At 44.8% G+C, this 19,238-nt stretch overlaps 1 protein-coding gene across 8 annotated transcripts in view; it reads left to right on the forward strand.

Moving 5' to 3' along the window:
• The window catches only part of SH2D1A (SH2 domain containing 1A), a 121,470-nt gene extending 103,084 nt beyond the window's left edge, over window positions 1-18,386 (forward strand). For 7 of the 8 annotated variants that reach the window (XM_040405742.1, XM_040405745.1, XM_040405746.1 and 4 more), the window contains one exon: window positions 18,230-18,386. In XM_040405742.1, the coding sequence (XP_040261676.1) occupies window positions 18,230-18,370 (141 nt within the window). In that variant the 3' untranslated portion in view covers window positions 18,371-18,386. The remainder of the gene's footprint in view (window positions 1-18,229) is intronic. The other variant, XM_040405748.1, reaches the window with a different exon arrangement.
• Window positions 18,387-19,238: the final 852 nt, after the last annotated feature.

Genomic DNA, 19,238 nt, shown 5'->3' on the forward strand with positions numbered 1-19,238 from the left:
CAGACCAATATCCAGGACTTAGGCCGGACACCAACACCCTCAGCCCGAGTTTGTAGATGAAGTAAGCATGCCTGGGAGAAGGTGATGTCTGCAAAGGCAGGCTTGAGATGATAGCCATGCGAGCGGGTCTGAAGGCAGAAAAAGACATGGAACCTACTTGTGGTGGGGCCATGCGAGAGAGACTCATGGCGAATTTTTTAAAAAAAATTTAAAATATAAACCACTTATGCAGCACCAGTATGACTTGGGGACTCGCATAACCATGACCCTCTCCGACAATGAACATAGGACGCTAACCAGCCTACAACCATATTGTACCCCTAACGAACAACACGAAGAACGGTCATCAGGCCCCCGAAGCCATGAGGCCCCCGAAGCCAAGAGACTGAACTGGATGACCTTACAGTGACGATAAGTAATTAAAACGTCAGCCAGGCCTAATGGAAAATGCATAGACATTAGTGATCTGAACCACGTGCATAAATGAAACATTAAACCATCCGCGAACCGTGAAATTGAAACAGATGGGAGAAAAACAAGAGCCAGAGGCATTGCAGTTCGCTAAGAGAAGACCCTTGTCATGAAAAACGAATGAGCAACTGTAAAAACATAGTAGGAACTTACTCCTATTGGCCCACTGACCGCTAGGGAGCTATTTGGTTAACTGGGGCAGGAGCCCAATCTGAGTGAATGCTTACCAGAAGTAAAGGAGACCAGTCTGAGTGAATGCAAACCAGGACTAAAGAACACCACAAAAAACATTTTTTTTTCTTTTCTTCTTTTCGAAGTGAACAGAAAAGGTAGGCCTATGGAATGTAACAAACCACCGAGGAAAGAAACGTGAGCCTGAAAAGAAAGCAGCTATGTTTATAGGAAGAGCAGTATCAGAGCGGTGTGCTGATTGACTTAGTAAGAATACTGAGTAACCATAACGTAGCAATGAAAAGAAATGCAGCTTTAAGTGGAAGCAGAGTATAACACATGATGTAAGAACAAGTGGGTGAATGCAGCTCTGGATGTGAGTGGTGCCTAAAAACATGATATGTGCACAGCTCTGAGTATGAGGAGCATGGTATAAAGCAGCCGTATGAATGCAATCTGAAAGTCAGCAGAGTATTAATGTAATGCAACAGCAGACGCATGAACGCAGCTCTAGTAGTGAATGGCGTATAGGACAAAATGTAAATGCAGACACACGGACGTAGCTTTGAAGGTAACAATCCTAACCACAATCATTCGACCATTAGCGCCCAACCCCCTTCGCCCCAGAGCGCTACAAGTCACGGACCGTGTAACCAAGTCCGATCCTACCGTGAATGCCAGCACTCGCCTGGCACCTTCTGCCATTGCCCAGGCGCGAATGAACCTCCACATGATGCTGCAGGAGTGTTTATTATTTTATTTTTTATTTTTTTATATTGATGGTCACCACAACACCACCTCGTATTGGCCTAAGAAAAACATAAATGTGGTTGAAACATAAACCCTGATGCAACGCCAATTAATTGACATATAGTGTACCTATAAACATAGCACAGAACCGCAGACACATGCTTGCCCATAAAATAATGTTTATAGAAACAGCCGGGCAACAATCCTAACCACCATCATACGACTATTAGCGCCCAACCACCTTCTTCCCAGAACACTGCAAATCGCGGACCGCAGTGTGAGTCCTGTGCAGCAAGTTCGATCCTACCGTGAGCGCCAGCATTCGCCTGGCACCTTTTGCTGTTTACCCAGACGTGAACGAGCTGCCACACAATGCTGCAGTTTTTTTTTGTTTTTTTTACGACCATTGATACATGACCCTTCCAAAAACTAAATTAATAAAATACAGCGTGCATAGCTTGGAGACACGCGTCCCGTATGTAACAGGTATCAGAAAACATGCGACCATACCTATTCTAGGCACATGCTTACCCCAATAACAATATGCAATAGCCCCCAACAAGCCCCTGAACAGCCGGACAAAATATACTAACAAAAGTCATTTGACCATTAGCGCCCAACTCTGCTTCGTCCCAGCGTATGCGCAGACCGCAATGTGGGTCTTGTGCAAACAAGTCTGATTCTACCGTGAACACCAGCACTCGCCTGGCACTTTCTGCCGCTGCCCAGGCGTGAACGAGCCTCCGCACGATGCTGCTGCATTTTTTTTTAAATCGACCATTGATCCACATTTACGATCACTTAAACACAGCGTGCATAGCTTGAGCCAACTGCCGACACGCGCCCCGCATGTAAACCAGGTATCAGAAAACATACAACCATGCCTACTCTAAGCACATGCTACCCCAATAACTGTATGCAAAGGCCCCACCAGACCTCTGAATAGCTGGACAAACAATACTAACAACCATCGTTCGACCATTAGCGCCCAAACTCTGCTTCATCCCAGAGCGCTACATGTCACGGACCGCAGCGTGGGTCCCGTGCAAACAACTCCGATCCTACCATGAATACCAGCGCCCTCCTGAGACATTCTGCCATCGCCCAGCCGTAAGGAGCCTCCACTCCATGCTGCTGTATCCTAGAGCTGACCCAGAGGTAGTGAAATCAGCTGAATCAGCGTCAGCCTGGGCCCACAGGTGCCTATAAATAGCCTAGTAATCAGCCAGCCTGGGCTCACAGGTGCGTATAATCAGCCTAGTAATCAGCCAGCCTGGGCCCACAGGTACGTATGAATAGCCTAGTAATCAGCCTCCCCTCCCACAAAGGCAGCAATATATTTGCTTAATACTTGCCATCCAGCGTTGAACTTATCTGTTGAAAAGCCTTTTGTGTAAAAGTAGAAAAAAATTAGGGCCTAATTGCCTTTGTGCGGTGCAGTGATATACTCTAAAGCCTAGTTTGCTGTGTATTAGTGGCAAAATAAAAATATATTCGCCGTTCATCGTTGCCTTTATCTGTTGAAAAGTCTTCTGTGTAAAGGGCTGCTCAGAGGAAGCGCAAAATAATCAGTGACGTCAACATAAACTTACTGCTAACACCCTCTCCACTCTGTCTAGGGGCTCTACTTGTATAAGCGTTTAAAAGAACAGGTTCTGTAGACATCTGTGTGGAATCAGCTGCCGATGGGGTAAAAGGAGTGCGCTTCTCCTTGACGTTAACATTGACCTGTAAGGCTGAGTTCATACTTGAGTTATTAGGTCAGTTTTGATCCCGAGACTGCCCAAATAAGTGAAGTGTGCAGTGATTCTAAGAGCGACGCCTGTCATCTGCATGTCATATGGACTCACAGTATTATTTCACTATCACAGCATACTCCCTATGCGTGTTTCTGTGCCTTGCACAGTGTTCTACACCACTGTAAAGGCTCTCAGCAGCCAGGAAATAGCAGTTTTTTTATGTAATTCGCCGCAAATGTATTCGTATCAAATCAAATTTCGTCGAACCGGCAAATCGAATTTTTGAAAAATTCGCTCATCTCTAGTCTTAATGATAAGAATGATTTAGTAGTTTTCATCTAACGAGTTGTATAATGATGATTTGGTTTTTAAATGAATGTTTGTATATCATTGCCCTAGTGATGACGCCAGGCGTAGCATAAGGAGTGCACGCCGACGTCATCACGTGGGAGGCCAGACAAAGCGCGGTTGAGTGCGAAACAGCCGTCGCCTGTGACAGAGTGAGTGCCCGCACCAGCGACTATGTTTTAACCCCTTAAGGACCTTGCCATTTTTCACCTTAAGGACCAGGCCATTTTTTGCAAATCTGACCAGTGTCACTTTACGTGGTAATAACTTTAAAACGCTTTTACTTATCCAGGCCATTCTGAGACTGTTTTCTCTTCACATATTGTACTTCATGACAGTGGTAAAATTTTGTCAAAATATTTCATGTTTATTTATAAAAAAAATTACAAATTTACAAAATAAAATAAAAAATTTGTAAATTTCCAAATTTCAATTTCTCTACTTTTATAATAGATAGTAATACCTCCAAAAATAGTTACTACTTTACATTCCCCATATGTCATCTTCATGTTTGGATCATTTTGTGAATGGTATTTTATTTTTTGGGGATGTTAGAAGGCATAGAAGTTTAGAAGCAAATCTTGAAATTTTTCTGAAAATTTCCAAAACCCACTTTTTGAGGACCAGTTCAGGTCTGAAGTCACTTTGTGAGGCTTACATAATAGAAACCACCCAGAAATGACCCCATTTTAGAAACTACACCCCCTCAAGGTATTCAAAACTGATTTTACAAACTTTGTTAACCCTTTAGGTATTCCACAAGAATTAATAGAGAATGGAGATGAAATTTCAGAATTTCACTGTTTTGGCAGATTTTCCATTTTAATCAATTTTTTACCGCTAACAAAGCAAGGGTTAACAGCCAAACAAAACTCAATATTTATTTCCCTGATTCTGTAGTTTACTGGAACACCCCATATGTGGCCATAAACTGCTGTACGAACACACGGCAGGGCGCAGAAGGATATGAACGCCATATGGTTTTTGGAAGTCAGATTTCACTGGGATCATTTTAAGCTGCCGTGTCCCATTTGAAGCTCTACTGATGCACCCCTAGAGTAGAAACTCCAAAAAAAGACCCCATTTTAGAAACTACGGGATAGGGTGGCAGTTTTGTTAGTACTATTTTAGGGTACATATGATTTTTGGTTGCTCTATATTACACTTTTTGTAAGGCAAGGTAACAAAAAATAGCTGTTTTGACACCGTTTTTATTTTTTGTTATTTACTGTGTTCATCTGACAGGTTAGATCATGTGGTATTTTTATAGAGCAGGTTGTTACGGACACGACAATACCAAATATGACTTTTTGGTTGTTTGTTTCAGTTTTAATAAAGAATTTTTTAATAAAATGATTTTTTAGTGTCTCCTTGTTTTGAAAGCCATAGTTTTTAATTTTTATTTTGGGTGACTGTCTTATGTAGGGGCTCATTTATTTTGGTATGAGATGACGGTTTGATTGGTACTATTTTAGGGTGCATATGACTTGGTATGACTTTGATCAATTTGTATTATACTTTTTGTGAAGTAAGGTGACAAAAAATGTATGTTTTTACACACTTTTTATTTTATTTCTTTTTCGGTGTTTACCTGAGTGGATAGGTAATGTGATATTTTTTATAGAGCAGGTTGTTACGGACGCGGAAATAACTAATAACTTTAGCACAATAATAGCAGTTTTGAAGCAAAAAAATAATCATATTTTAGTGTCTCCATTGTCTGAGAGTGAAAGTTTTTTTATTTTTTGTCTTAGGCATGGGCTCATTTTTTGCAGGATGAGGTGTCGGTTTGATTGGTACTATTTGGGGAGACATACGCCTTTTTGATCGCTTGCTATTACACTTTTTGTGATGTAAGGTGACAAAAAATGACATTTTTTTACACTGTTTTTATTTTTTATTTTTCTTACGATGTTCACCTGACGGGTTAGTTCATGTGATTTTTTTATAGTGCAGGTTCTTACGGACGCGGGTATACCTAATATGTATACTTTTTTATTTATTTAAGTTTTACACAATAACAGCATTTTTGAAACAAAAAAATCATGTTATAATGTCTCCATAGTCTGAGAGCCATAGATTTTTTTATATTTTGGGCGATTGTCTTAGGTAGGGTCTCATTTTTTGATGACGGTTTGATTGGCACTATTTTAGGATGCGTATGACTTTTTAATCGCTTGGTATTACACTTTATGTGATGTATGGTGACAAAAAAATTATTTTTTTACACCGTTTTTATTTTTTTATGGTGTTAACTTAAGGGGTTAGGTCATGTGATATTTTTATAGAGCAGGTTGTTATGGACGTGGAAATACCAAATATGTATACATTTTTTTGTTTATTTAAGTTTTACACAATAATATAATAAAAATAAAAATCATATTTTAGTGTCTCCATATTCTGAGAGCCATAATTTTTTTTATTTTTTGGGTGATTGTCTTAGGTAGGTTATCATTTTTTGCGGGATGAGATGGCACTATTTTGGGGTGCATATGACTTTTTGATTGCTTGCTATTACACTTTTTGTGATGTAAGGTGACAAAAAAATGGCTTTTGACACAGTTTACATTTTTTAGGTCATGTGGTATTTTTATAGAGCAGGTTGTTAAGGATGCGGCGATATCTAATATGTCTACTTTTTTATTTTTTACATTTCACACAATAAAAGCATTTTGAAACAAAAAAAACATGTTTTAGTGTCTGTATAGTCTGAGAGCCATAGTTTTTTTTTTTTTGGGTGATTGTCTTAGGTAGGGGCTCATTTTTTGCGGGATGAGGTGAAGGTTAGATTGGTACTATTTTCGGGGGCATATGCCTTTTTGATTGCTTGGTGTTGCACTTTTAGTAATGTAAGGTGGCAAAAAAAAAGTTTTTTTAGCAGTTTTTATTTTATTTTTTTGATGTTCATCTGAGGGGTTAGGTAATGTGATATTTTTATGGAGCTGGTTGATACGCGGTGATACCTAATATGTCAATTTTTTTCCGTATTTTCCAAAAAAAAAAAATTACTTTATTTTGGGAAAAGGACGCTTTTTTTTTTTTACGTGAAACTTTTAATTTTTTTAAACTATTTTTTTAACTTCTTTTTTCACTTTATTTTTCAACATTACAGGGTCTGATCCCTGTTTCAATGCAGCACAACACATCTGTATTTTACTGCATTGACTATCAGTGTATTGCTGATAGTTTGCTATGAGACCTAGCCTGGGGGCTGGACCTCATAGGTCTTTGTTCATGCCAGGCCCCAAGGCCTTGGAATGGCTTGGGGCTGCCATGGCAACCATCGGGTCCCCGCCACAGCAGCACGGAGACCCGATGGCTAAGGTGAGGGAGCGCAAACCTCCCATTTTCCGCGGTCAGCACCGACCGCGGCATATGAGGGGTTAATATACCGGCATCAGCGTTATCACCGATGCTGGTGGATGCAGCAGGGTTCCGACTGTCAGTAACAGCTGGATCTCTGTCGCTGATCGCGGTACCGCAAGTGGGGGAAGAGAAGGACCGCAGGACGAGAATGCTTGTCCTGGGGCGCAAAGTACCGGCCCTTTAGGATGAGCATTCTCGTCCTGGGTTCTTAAGGAGTTAAAGAGAAATAAAGAGACTGCAAAAGAATCCGGTGAGTGCTGCAATTTTTTTTTTCTCCTCACATCATAGGTGAATATTGTCTGTAATGCAGAGCACCACCAGGGATCCACATGAGAGCGCATTTAATCCATAAGAACCCTATAAAGAGGCTACAGTGCCGACCCCAGATTGTTTCTCAACATACTAAGGGAACACAGCAGTTATTTATACAGACAGGAACAGGAAGTGTCATCAAATAGTCGGGAATACAAGTGGAAAGGTCACAGAGTTAAGGCTGGGTTCACACCTGAGCGTATTCGATAAGCTCTTTTTACAGGCGTTTTTATCGGGCATTTTGTGGCGTTTTTGTATTTTGGAAACGCGCGTAGTACTACGTGCTGTAAAACGCTCAGGTGTGAACCCAGCCTAAAACTGGTGTTATAATCAAATGAACAAAAAATGGAAAAAATTTAAATCAGTAGCAGCAAAAAAAATACAAATATGAAGAAACAGAAAATGTACAGCAATTGGATATATAAATGTACAAATTACAATAAATCTGGACAAATACTAGAAGAAACATCAAGATATAGAAATGCATACACAAGCAGTCATGGAGCCAAAACTAAGCGGAACACAAGGAGAGATAGGTCAGAAGTTGTGTTAACTTGTACTGGAATAAATATCTGGAAGGAGAAAAAACTTACCGTATATGCCGGCGTATAAGACGACTGGGCGTATAAGACGACCCCCAACTTTTACACTGAAAATATAGAGTTTGGGATATACTCGCCGTATAAGACTACTCCTTTTTCAACACACAGCAGTACATTACTGCATCCCACCACCATCCCTGGGTACCTCTGCCATCCCTGAATCCCACCCCTATCCCTGGGTACCACTGCCATCCCTGCATCCCACCACCATCCCTAGGTACCACCGCCATCCCATGGTATCACCACCATCCCTGCATCCCACCACCTTCCTTGTCCGCCCTCCCTGCCTCCCAGACCCTAAACATGTGCCACCTATACCCTGAACATGTTTTTGTTATGTTATTCTTCATATTCACATTCACATATGCACATCTGCGCCGCACTTAGATACGCCGCACGGAGATCTCGCACATGCGCAGGAGCGAGCGACCGTGAGGATCCCGTGTATCCACGCTCGCCGCATGAAATCTCGCACATGCGTAGGAGCGAGATGCGAGCGGCCGGGAGGATGGTGGTACAAGGAGCATACAAGGTACAGAGCAGGGGGAGGCATACAAGGTACAGAGCAGGGGGCGGTATACAAGGTACAGCGCGGGGGGGCATATGCCGTGGGTTACATCGCAGCTCTCAGCTGCTGGGGATACAAGGCAATAGCCCGGGCTCTCTCTGTTGATAATTCGGGCGTCCCGGCACTGCAGCGCCCGCCATACCCGGCGTATAAGATGACCCCCGACTTTTGAGAAGATTTTCATGTGTTAAAAAGTAGTCTTATACACAGGAATATACAGTAAGTATAGAGTATTATTGTGGGAAATGGACAAAACAGAACCGTTCATGAAAATTTTCCCACATAATTAGTACTAATGTTAAATACTTATTAATAAAAGACCTTTTAGCACTAAAAAGTAAAATAGTGAAGACACCGAGATTTAAGGGAACCTGTCACCGGGATTTTGAGTATAGAGCTGAGGACATGGGTTGCTAGATGGCTGCCAGCACATCCGCAATATCCAGTCCCCATAGCTCTGTGTGCTTTTATTGTGTAAAAAAAAACGATTTGCTACATATGCAAATTAACCTGAGATGAGTCAGAGCTTGAAAATATGACTCTTCTCTGGTCACAGAAGGAAAATATGACTCTTATGTTAATTTGCATATGTATCAAATCGTTTATTTTACAGAATAAAAGCACACAGAGCTATGGGGACTGGGTATTGCAGATGTGCTAGCGGCGATCTAACAACCCATGTCCTCAGCTCTATACACAAAATCCCGGTGACAGGTTCCCTTTAAAGATATTAAAATTGCTAAAAAAAAAAACATTTCATTTAATCCAAAAAGCCTCTCTGTTGTTTAAAAGGATCAATTTTTTTAACCGTCAGGGGACCTGTTCTAACACAAAAGCTTGAAGGAAATAAGGATTATTATCATTAATCAAAGAAAAATTATGTGAAACACTATGATCCATTTTGCCGCGGTAAATGTTGGATCTTTGGGTGTTTAGCCATGCTTGCAAAGTTTGTGTTGTGTGATCAACATATTAAAGCCCACAAGGGCATTGCAATAAATAAATTATATAGCTAGATGTACAGTCGTGGCCAAAAGTTTTGAGAATTACATAAATATTGGAAATTGGAAAAGTTGCTGCTTAAGTTTTTATAATAGCAATTTGCATATACTCCAGAATGTTATGAAGAGTTATCAGATGAATTGCATAGTCCTTCTTTGCCATGAAAATTAACTTAATCCCAAAAAAAACTTTCCACTGCATTTCATTGCTGTCATTAAAGGACCTGCTGAGATCATTTCAGTAATCGTCTTGTTAACTCAGGTGAGAATGTTGACGAGCACAAGGCTGGAGATCATTATGTCAGGCTGATTGGGTTAAAATGGCAGACTTGACATGTTAAAAGGAGGGTGATGCTTGAAATCATTGTTTTTCCATTGTTAACCATGGTGACCTGCAAAGAAACGCGTGCAGCCATCATTGCGTTGCATAAAAATGGCTTTACAGGCAAGGATATTGTGGCTACTAAGATTGCCCCTCAATCAACAATTTATAGGATCATCAAGAACTTCAAGGCAAGAGGTTCAATTCTTGTTAAGAAGGCTTCTGTCATGGTCTTACCTTCTTGCTGTTCTCCTTCGTTTGACATGTGCTGGCGGCCATCTTGGTTTCTGGGTTTCTTGTAGCCTTCCACCCTGCGGCTCCTCCTTCCCACTGGGAGGAGCTGGATGCCTAGCTCATATATATAGGAGGTCTGTGGCTTCAGTTCCTTGCTTGGTCCTCTTGTGTTCACATGCTTCTAAGACTGCTGCTGCTTCTGGTTCCTGATCCTGGCTTCGTCTGACTACCCTTCTGGTTCCTGACCTCTGGCTTCGCAAAGACTCTGCTCGGTTTCACCATCCGTTTGGACTTTTGATTTACAGCTTTATTTTCAATAAAGCCTTCTTATTTTCTCTTATCTCTTGTTGTACGTCTGGTTCATGGTTCCGTGACATTAGGACCAAGCCATGAATTCTGACGGTACAGGGCCATCCTCGCTACCCACGCTGGTTGCCAGACTTGATCAGCAGGATCACCTGTTGGGTCGGTTCGCTGTGGCGTTGCAAACCCTGCTTGAACGCACGGCTCATTTCGCTCCCGTTGCCGATGGGTCGGTTGTCGCTCCTGGGCTCGCTCCTACTGCCGCTCCGGTTGTTGCGCCAGAGTCTACCCCGACACCTGTTGTTGCGCCTGCGGTGTTTCGGGGTATGACCGGTTCTGCCCCTCTTCCACAGCGCTTTGGGGGAGAGCCAACTCAGTGCCGAGGTTTCCTTAACCAGGTGGGCATTTATTTCGAGTTGCTGCCACATGCCTTTCCTACTGAGAGATCAAAGGTGGGCTTCTTGATCTCGCTGCTCTCGGACAAGGCCTTGGCCTGGGCCAGCCCTTTATGGGAGAACAACAATCCGGTGGTTGCCGAGTTTTCCGGTTTTGTTGCTTCTCTTCGGAAGGTATTCGATGTGCCGGCTCGTGCTGCCTCTGCTGCGAAGCTCCTTATGTCCATCAGACAGGGTTCACGATCCGTAGCTGAATACGCCATTGAGTTTCGTACCCTGGCAGCAGAGGTGGGCTGGAATAATGAGGCTCTGGTCGCTGCTTTCTCTCATGGTCTCTCGGATGCCTTGAAGGATGAGGTTGCAGCTAAGGACCTACCAGTTGAGCTCGAGTCTCTTATTTATTTCCTGATTTTGATTGACACCAGACTCAGGGAGAGACCTTCCTTTAAGGAGAACCTGCGGAGGTCTTCTAACAGATTGGTGCCTACGTTTGCTGTCCCACCCGTGCCTCCCTCTCCTCCCACGCCTCCTGGGGATGACTTGTCTGGGGGTGAACCCATGCAGCTGGGGTTTGCTCGCCTGTCCGAGGGGGAGAGGGCACTCCGGAGACGCGAGGGCCGATGCATGTACTGTGGTCTCGGTGGGCATTTTCGGTTGGCATGTCCGAACCGTCCGGGAAAACGCTCGTACCTGAGATCCTGTCGGGGGCAGATCTTGGGTGGAGTCTCCTCGTCCCCGGTTTCCCGTGTTGACAAACCACTGATCACTGTTGTCCTCTCCTGGGTCGGGGGCTCGGTGACGACCCAGGCGTTGGTGGACTCTGGTGCTGGTGGTTTGTTCATTGATAGTGTGTTCGCTGCCGCCAATTCCATTCCTCTGCAGGCTCGAGGTTCCCCACTGGCTCTTGAGGCGATAGACGGCAGACCCCTTCTGCCGCCACACGTGACTCATGAGACCCTTCCAGTGGGGATAGCCATTGGTGCCGTTCACAGAGAGTCGGTCTGCCTCCAGGTTATTTCGTCTCCACACTACTCGGTGGTCTTGGGGTACCCCTGGCTCCAGAAGCATAATCCGACTTTCGATTGGAGATCGGTCGAGATCCTCTCGTGGTCACCGCAGTGTGGGGCTAGTTGCATCCATGGGCCTGTCAAGTTGCTGTGTACTTCCTCGGACTCTCTGTTGCCTCCTGAATACGAGGAGTACCGGGATGTATTCGATAAGGTGCGCGCGGTTGCCCTACCTCCGCACCGCCCATACGATTGTGCCATAGAGTTACAATCTGGTGCCGTTCCTCCTCGTGGCAAAGTCTATCCACTGTCGGTAGCGGAGAATGAGGCCATGGAGGAGTACGTGAGGGAGGCGCTTTCACGCGGACACATTCGCAAATCTTCGTCCCCGGCAGGGGCTGGATTTTTCTTTGTGAAAAAGAAGGGCGGTGAGTTGAGGCCTTGCATCGATTACAGGGGTCTCAATCGCATCACGATCAAGAACGCTTACCCGATACCCTTGATTTCCGAGCTGTTCGATCGCCTTAAAGGGGCCACGGTCTTTACCAAACTCGACCTGAGGGCGGCATATAACCTGGTAAGGATCAAGGCGGGCGATGAGTGGAAGACCGCGTTTAACACCAGGACCGGTCATTATGAATCCTTGGTTATGCCCTTTGGGTTGTGCAATGCGCCCGCAGTCTTTCAGGAATTCATCAACGATGTTTTCCGTGACCTGTTGCAGCAGTGTGTGGTGGTCTATTTGGATGACATCTTGGTATATTCTGAATCCATGGAGGCCCACATTCTGGATGTCAGACGAGTGTTGCAACGGTTACGAGAGAACAAGCTGTTCGGTAAGCTTGAGAAATGCGAATTTCACTGATCCCAGGTAACCTTCTTAGGTTACATCATTTCCGCTGAGGGGTTCTCCATGGATCCTGAGAAGGTTTCGGCTGTCTTACAGTGGCCCCAGCCCAGTGGTCTTCGTTCCCTGCAGCGCTTTTTGGGCTTCGCCAATTATTATCGGAAGTTCATCAGGGACTTTTCCATGCTGGCCAAGCCTCTCACGGATCTGACCAGGAAGGGCAGTAATTCCCAGGTCTGGCCGCTCGAGGCCATCCGAGCTTTTGAGGCCCTAAAGTCCGCCTTTGTGTCGGCTCCGATTCTGTCGCATCCCAACCCTGGGTTGCCCTTTGTCCTCGAGGTGGACGCGTCTGAGACGGGAGTAGGCGCCCTTCTGTCTCAGCGTAGAACACCAGAGGGTCCTCTGCTTCCTTGTGGGTTTTACTCCCGGAAACTGTCTTCCGCGGAGTGCAACTATCAGATTGGTGACAGGGAGTTATTGGCCATCGTGCAGGCCCTTAAAGAATGGAGGCACTTGCTCGAGGGTTCGGTGGTTCCGGTTCTCATCCTGACGGACCACAAGAATCTGACCTACCTTTCTGAGGCCAAGAGATTGACACCACGTCAGGCCAGATGGGCTCTGTTCTTGTCACGTTTTAATTACGTGGTCTCCTACCTACCCGGTTCCAAGAAAATCAGGGCGGATGCCTTATCACGGCAGTACTCCGAGCTGTCCAGGGAGGAGTCGATTCCGACTTCGGTCATACCTCCGAATCAGATCCTGGCTGCCATTCGCACCAGCCTGACCTCTCCCCTGGGTGAGCAGATTTTGGCGGCTCAATCTGGTGCTCCCTCTGGGAGACCCAACGGCAGATGTTTTGTGCCTGAGGAGTTGCGCACTCGGTTGTTGCGAACCTACCATAACTCCAAGACCGCGGGGCATCCTGGAAAGAATCAGCTGTCCTGGGCTGTTTCACGTCTGTTCTGGTGGCCTTCCCTACGTTCCGACATCGCCGCATATGTAGCGGCATGCTCCGTTTGTGCCCAGAGTAAGTCCCCTCGGCACCTTCCGTTGGGCCTTCTGCAACCCATAGCCACCGGGGAGCGCCCATGGTCACACCTGGGGATGGATTTCATTGTGGACCTCCCTGCATCCCGAGGCCATACGGTCATTCTCATGATTGTGGATCGGTTTTCCAAAATGTGCCACTGTGTTCCTCTCAAGAAGTTACCCTCTGCACAAGAGTTGGCCACGATTTTTGCCAGGGAGGTCTTCCGGTTGCACGGTTTGCCCAAGGAGATTGTGTCGGATCGGGGGAGTCAGTTTGTGTCCAGGTTCTGGCGCGCCTTTTGCTCCCAGTTGGGGATTCATCTCTCCTTCTCCTCGGCCTACCACCCTCAGTCCAATGGGGCCGCAGAACGATCCAATCAGGCCTTGGAGCAATTCCTTCGTTGCTATGTCTCCGACCACCAAGACAATTGGGTTGACCTCCTGCCTTGGGCTGAGTTTGCCAGGAACACGGCGGTGAACTCTTCCTCTGGGACGTCTCCCTTCATGGCCAATTATGGGTTCCAACCTGCCGTGTTACCGGAGGTATTCTCTCCCCAGGATATTCCGGCTGTGGAGGATCACCTTTTCGTCCTACGTGCTTCTTGGGTACAGATCCAGAAGTCCCTTGAGGTCTCTGCGCAGCGCCAGAGACTCCAGGCTGATCGCAGACGAGCGCCTGCTCCTTCCTACCAGGTCGGAGACCGTGTATGGTTGTCCACCCGCAACCTCAACCTTCGAGTGCCCACTCCCAAGCTGGCGCCTCGCTTTGTTGGTCCCTTCCGAGTGCTTCGCAGGGTAAACCCGGTAGCCTATGCCCTTGCGCTTCCTCCTGGCATGCGGATCTCCAACGTGTTTCATGTCTCCCTGTTGAAGCCACTGGTGTGTAATCGTTTCACTTCCTCGGTTCCTCGGCCTCGTCCGGTCCAAGTGGGCAATCGTGAGGAATATGAGGTGAGCAATATCCTGGACTCACGCCTGGTCCGCGGTCGGTTGCAGTTTTTGGTCCATTGGCGTGGTTATGGTCCAGAGGAGCGTTCCTGGGTTCCCTCCGCAGATGTCCATGCTCCTGCCTTGCTCCGAGCCTTCCACGCACGCTTCCCTCAGAAACCGTTTTGTGCTCCGCGGAGGAGGGGCCCTTGAGGGGGAGGTACTGTCATGGTCTTACCTTCTTGCTGTTCTCCTTCGTTTGACATGTGCTGGCGGCCATCTTGGTTTCTGGGTTTCTTGTAGCCTTCCACCCTGCGGCTCCTCCTTCCCACTGGGAGGAGCTGGATGCCTAGCTCATATATATAGGAGGTCTGTGGCTTCAGTTCCTTGCTTGGTCCTCTTGTGTTCACATGCTTCTAAGACTGCTGCTGCTTCTGGTTCCTGATCCTGGCTTCGTCTGACTACCCTTCTGGTTCCTGACCTCTGGCTTCGCAAAGACTCTGCTCGGTTTCACCATCCGTTTGGACTTTTGCTTTACAGCTTTATTTTCAATAAAGCCTTCTTATTTTCTCTTATCTCTTGTTGTACGTCTGGTTCATGGTTCCGTGACAGCTTCAGGGTGTCCAAGAAAGTCCAGCAAGCGCCAGGATCGTCTCCTAAAGAGGATTCAGCTGCAGGATCGGAGTGCCACCAGTGCAGAGCTTGCTCAGGAATGGCAGCAGGCAGGTGTGAGCGCATCTGCACGCACAGTGAGGCGAAGACTTTTGGAAGATGGCCTGGTGTCAAGAAGGGCAGCAAAGAAGCCACTTCTCTCCAAAAAAAACATCAGGGACAGATTGATCTTCTGCAGAAAGTATGGTGAATGGACTGCTGAGGACTGGGGCAAAGTCATATTCTCCGATGAAGCCTCTTTCCGATTGTTTGGGGCATCTGGAAAAAGGCTTGTCCGGAGAAGAAAAGGTGAGTGCTACCATCAGTCCTGTGTCATGCCAACAGTAAAGCATCCTGAGACCATTCATGTGTGGGGTTGCTTCTCATCCAAGGGAGTGGGCTCACTCACAATTTTGCCCAAAAACACAGCCATGAATAAAGAATGGTACCAAAACACCCTCCAACAGCAACTTCTTCCAACAATCCAACAACAGTTTGGTGAAGAACAATGCATTTTCCATGGCCCGGAAACTCCCCAGATCTTAATCCCATTGAGAACTTGTGGTCAATCCTCAAGAGGCGGGTGGACAAACAAAAACCCACTAATTCTGACAAACTCCAAGAAGTGATTATGAAATAATGGGTTGCTATCAGTCAGGAATTGGCCCAGAGGTTGATTGAGAGCATGCCCAGTCGAATTGCAGAGGTCCTGAAAAAGAAGGGCCAACACTGCAAATACTGACTCTTTGCATAAATGTCATGTAATTGTCGATAAAACACTTTGAAACGTATGAAGTGCGTGTAATTATATTTCACTACATCACAGAAACAACTGTAACAAAGATCTAAAAGCAGTTTAGCAGAAAACTTTGTGAAAACTAATATTTGTGTCATTCTCAAAACTTTTGGCCACGTCTGTACATGTGTAAAAAATTCCTTGGTAGAGGAGGAGCAAAAAGAGGTTGCCCCATGTGAAATGATAGGGCAACATAGGCAATGAGAGCCTCTGCATTTCTACACTCCAGGAACGGTGGATATATCAGCACTGTACTACCTCACGGTCTTTCAAAGCACTAGGGGCTAGCAGGTTTTCTAGAGTTTCATCTCTCCTGAAAGTAATATTGGGTTTGGATGGAATAAGCTGTGATAAAACTGGGTCATTTTGTAAAATGTAACAGTATTTCTTCAAGATTGTACAGATAAAATAATTTATGACCTGTGTTGTAGGTGGTAAAATAAATTAAACCTATAAGGATTTTCAACCTCAGTAGCATTTGGTTTGGTTTCAGGAATAAAGCCTGAAATACACTGCCCGATTTTTCAGCAGATATAATAGCTAATGAACATTTGCATGAATGCAGGGGCATAGCTAAAGGCTCATTGGCCCTGGTGCAAGAGTTCAGCTTGGGCCCCTTTTCCCTCAGAGCTTTGTGGCCAGGGGCAGGGAAGCACATAGCCCTCATGCTGCCTGAGGCAAAATTTGAAACAGAATCCCCCCCATGCCAAATTCTTGACCTAACCTCTTCTTTCCAGCCAGAGGTGTAACTTGACCTGCATACACTTTCTATAATACCGGTGTCTTCTTATGCGACACATGGGTCTTTGGGTCCCCTCAGGCTCCTGGGATCTGCACCCCCTATAGCTACGACCCTGCATGAATGCTCATTAGCGATAATCTGGCGGTGTAATACTGACACTGATTGCCCGGTGATCAAGAAATCGGGAAATCCAAATCTTTTGACATGTTAAAAAATTATCGTTTGCAGGTGGTAGATCGTGGTGTAATAACGATCTGCCACTGGCAAACCACTATATAGCATGGGGACGAGCGATGGCATAGTAATCGATGCTGGGGGGGAACACTTCCCTTCCCTCCCGACAATCGCCTGCCACATCGGGCTGTGTAATACAGCCTTAAGGTAGCATGAGTGCGACAATGATCTGGCCCTTTGGAAAGCTGAATTTAAGATTGCTTTAGGGTATTTTTTCTCTCTGAAACATTTGTATAACATATCTGATTAAGATTTTGCTGATTCTCCTGTATTGGCAGTAGGAAACGTTCCTCATACATACCGGATAATGGGTACTGGAATAGTCAATATAGGTGTTTGTATCGACTGGTTTAAAATGCGTTTTTTATGAGATTTGATTATTCTCATTTTTGCACATAGTATACTCCAAAAATATCAGTCTATGCCTGTCCATACTAGAATTATTTCCTCTACAGTCTATTCTCCATATGTAATACAAAATTCCCAGTCTCCAATCCAGTGAGATAGTGTATGCATAAGAAATCAGCATATCGCTGGGTTCACAAATAGGGTAAAATATACTTTTCAAAAAGTCTTTTGATGCTTATTTAGCCAAGGATTTCAGCCAGTGGAAATCGGCAGTACAACCCCTTTCACTTGCATTATAATAAACTTTCCTGTGGAATTATAGTGTAGCAAAAACACTGCAACAGATATACAATATGGAAACCTAATCTACAGATGATTATTGTTGTATCAGTTGTTGGCATTTACGTATGCAGTGTTGGACATTTTTTTCGGTTGTGTCTCAAGACTATTAATAAAAACAAATAGGCTGCATTTAATGACCAGTCCCTAAGGTGAAGATCCAATGTAATATAACAGAATTGCATTAGCAGTGATTCCATAATACAACATATAATATATAATTGGCTTCTTTTCACTAGAAGTAGGCTCACGATAACAATACAGGGAAACTGGTCTATGGGAATACAATGGCGATCATTTATTAAGACTAGCATTTTAGACAGTTTTATTATCTGTGACAGTGGATCCGCCAGAGTTATGAAGAGGCGCCGGCTTCTTTATAACTTCGGCGGATCCACCTTCGCTTCTAAATGTAAGATAGCTTCCGAGCTGTCTTGCATTTAGACCTTTTTCTATGCCTAAAACAGGCATAGAAAATGGTAACTGAGACAGGCCTTCCCCATCCATGCCACACCCACAATTTTATACCTGGCATGAGCGGGAAAAAGTCGCAGATGGCGACATAACTTACCGTTGCACCGCTATCTGCACCTGAAATATGCCTAATATAGGTGTATTTCAGTATAATAAATGACCCTCAATGCTTCTATCATTATATATTATTGAGCAAACATATCCGATGTAATATAACTCCTATGTCTGACCATTTGTTCTTTCCTCACTGCAGGTTAACAAGGGACATCCACAGCTTTGTCTTCTTTATGGGAACATTTGTCTGAGAAAATATTATTACGTAGATTTTAAAGATGCACATGCAGTCACATACAGTTACAGGATCAAGCTCCTGGTGTTTATCTCCTGCTGGTGAAATATCCTGTACACTGAACATGCTTCTTGTCTCCACTGCTCCCTGGTTCTGCCCTTCTCTATCTCCTGAGAAATTGTGTTTAACATGCTGAGCAGCAGCTCTAGTGAGGAATAGAATAGCAGATCATTGTTTGTTAGCAGAACTGTGCTGTGTGTTAATACAGTGAGCAAGAACTGCCCTACCTTACACCTTCCAATAGAGGGACATGCGTGAGCTGTAAATAACTGCAATGTCTGTGAAAACGAGAAGAATCATGGAAACCACAGTCCTCAATACTGGAATACTATCTACAGCAAGCCCTTTTTGCATCGAAGCAAAGTTGCTATACAGAATTGGGAAAGAATGGTGAGCATTCACACACATATTGGGTCATTTATCAAACTGGTGTAAAGTAGAACTGGTTTAGATGCCCATAGCAACCAATCAGATTCCACCTTTCATTTTCCAAAGGAGCTGTCAAAAATGAAAGGTGGAATCAGATTGGTTGCTATGGACAACTAAGCCAGTTCTACTTTATACCAGTCTGATAAATGACCCCCGTACTGTCTTGGTAGCTTTTATTAGATTGGAAAAACACTTTTGCATGCTGATACTTCATAGAACTGCTCATTAAAGATAATGTAAGCAAATGATGTCCACTATACTCATTAATAAAAGTGATCTTCAGGATAGGTCATCAATATGAGATCTGTAGGGGTCCGACTCCCAGGACTGTCATGAGCAGCTGCATGAAAACACCATGGCGCTTAGTGAGTAATTAGGCCTCTTCCTAGACCATTCGATATTACATTCATTGGTCAAGTGCATGGACTGAGTGATAGCAAGCACAGCAGCTACCAAATGGACTGCACTGTGCTTGGTATGAGCT

The sequence above is a fragment of the Bufo bufo genome, chromosome 8 (assembly GCF_905171765.1).
Source record: "Bufo bufo chromosome 8, aBufBuf1.1, whole genome shotgun sequence".
NCBI lineage: Eukaryota > Metazoa > Chordata > Amphibia > Anura > Bufonidae > Bufo > Bufo bufo.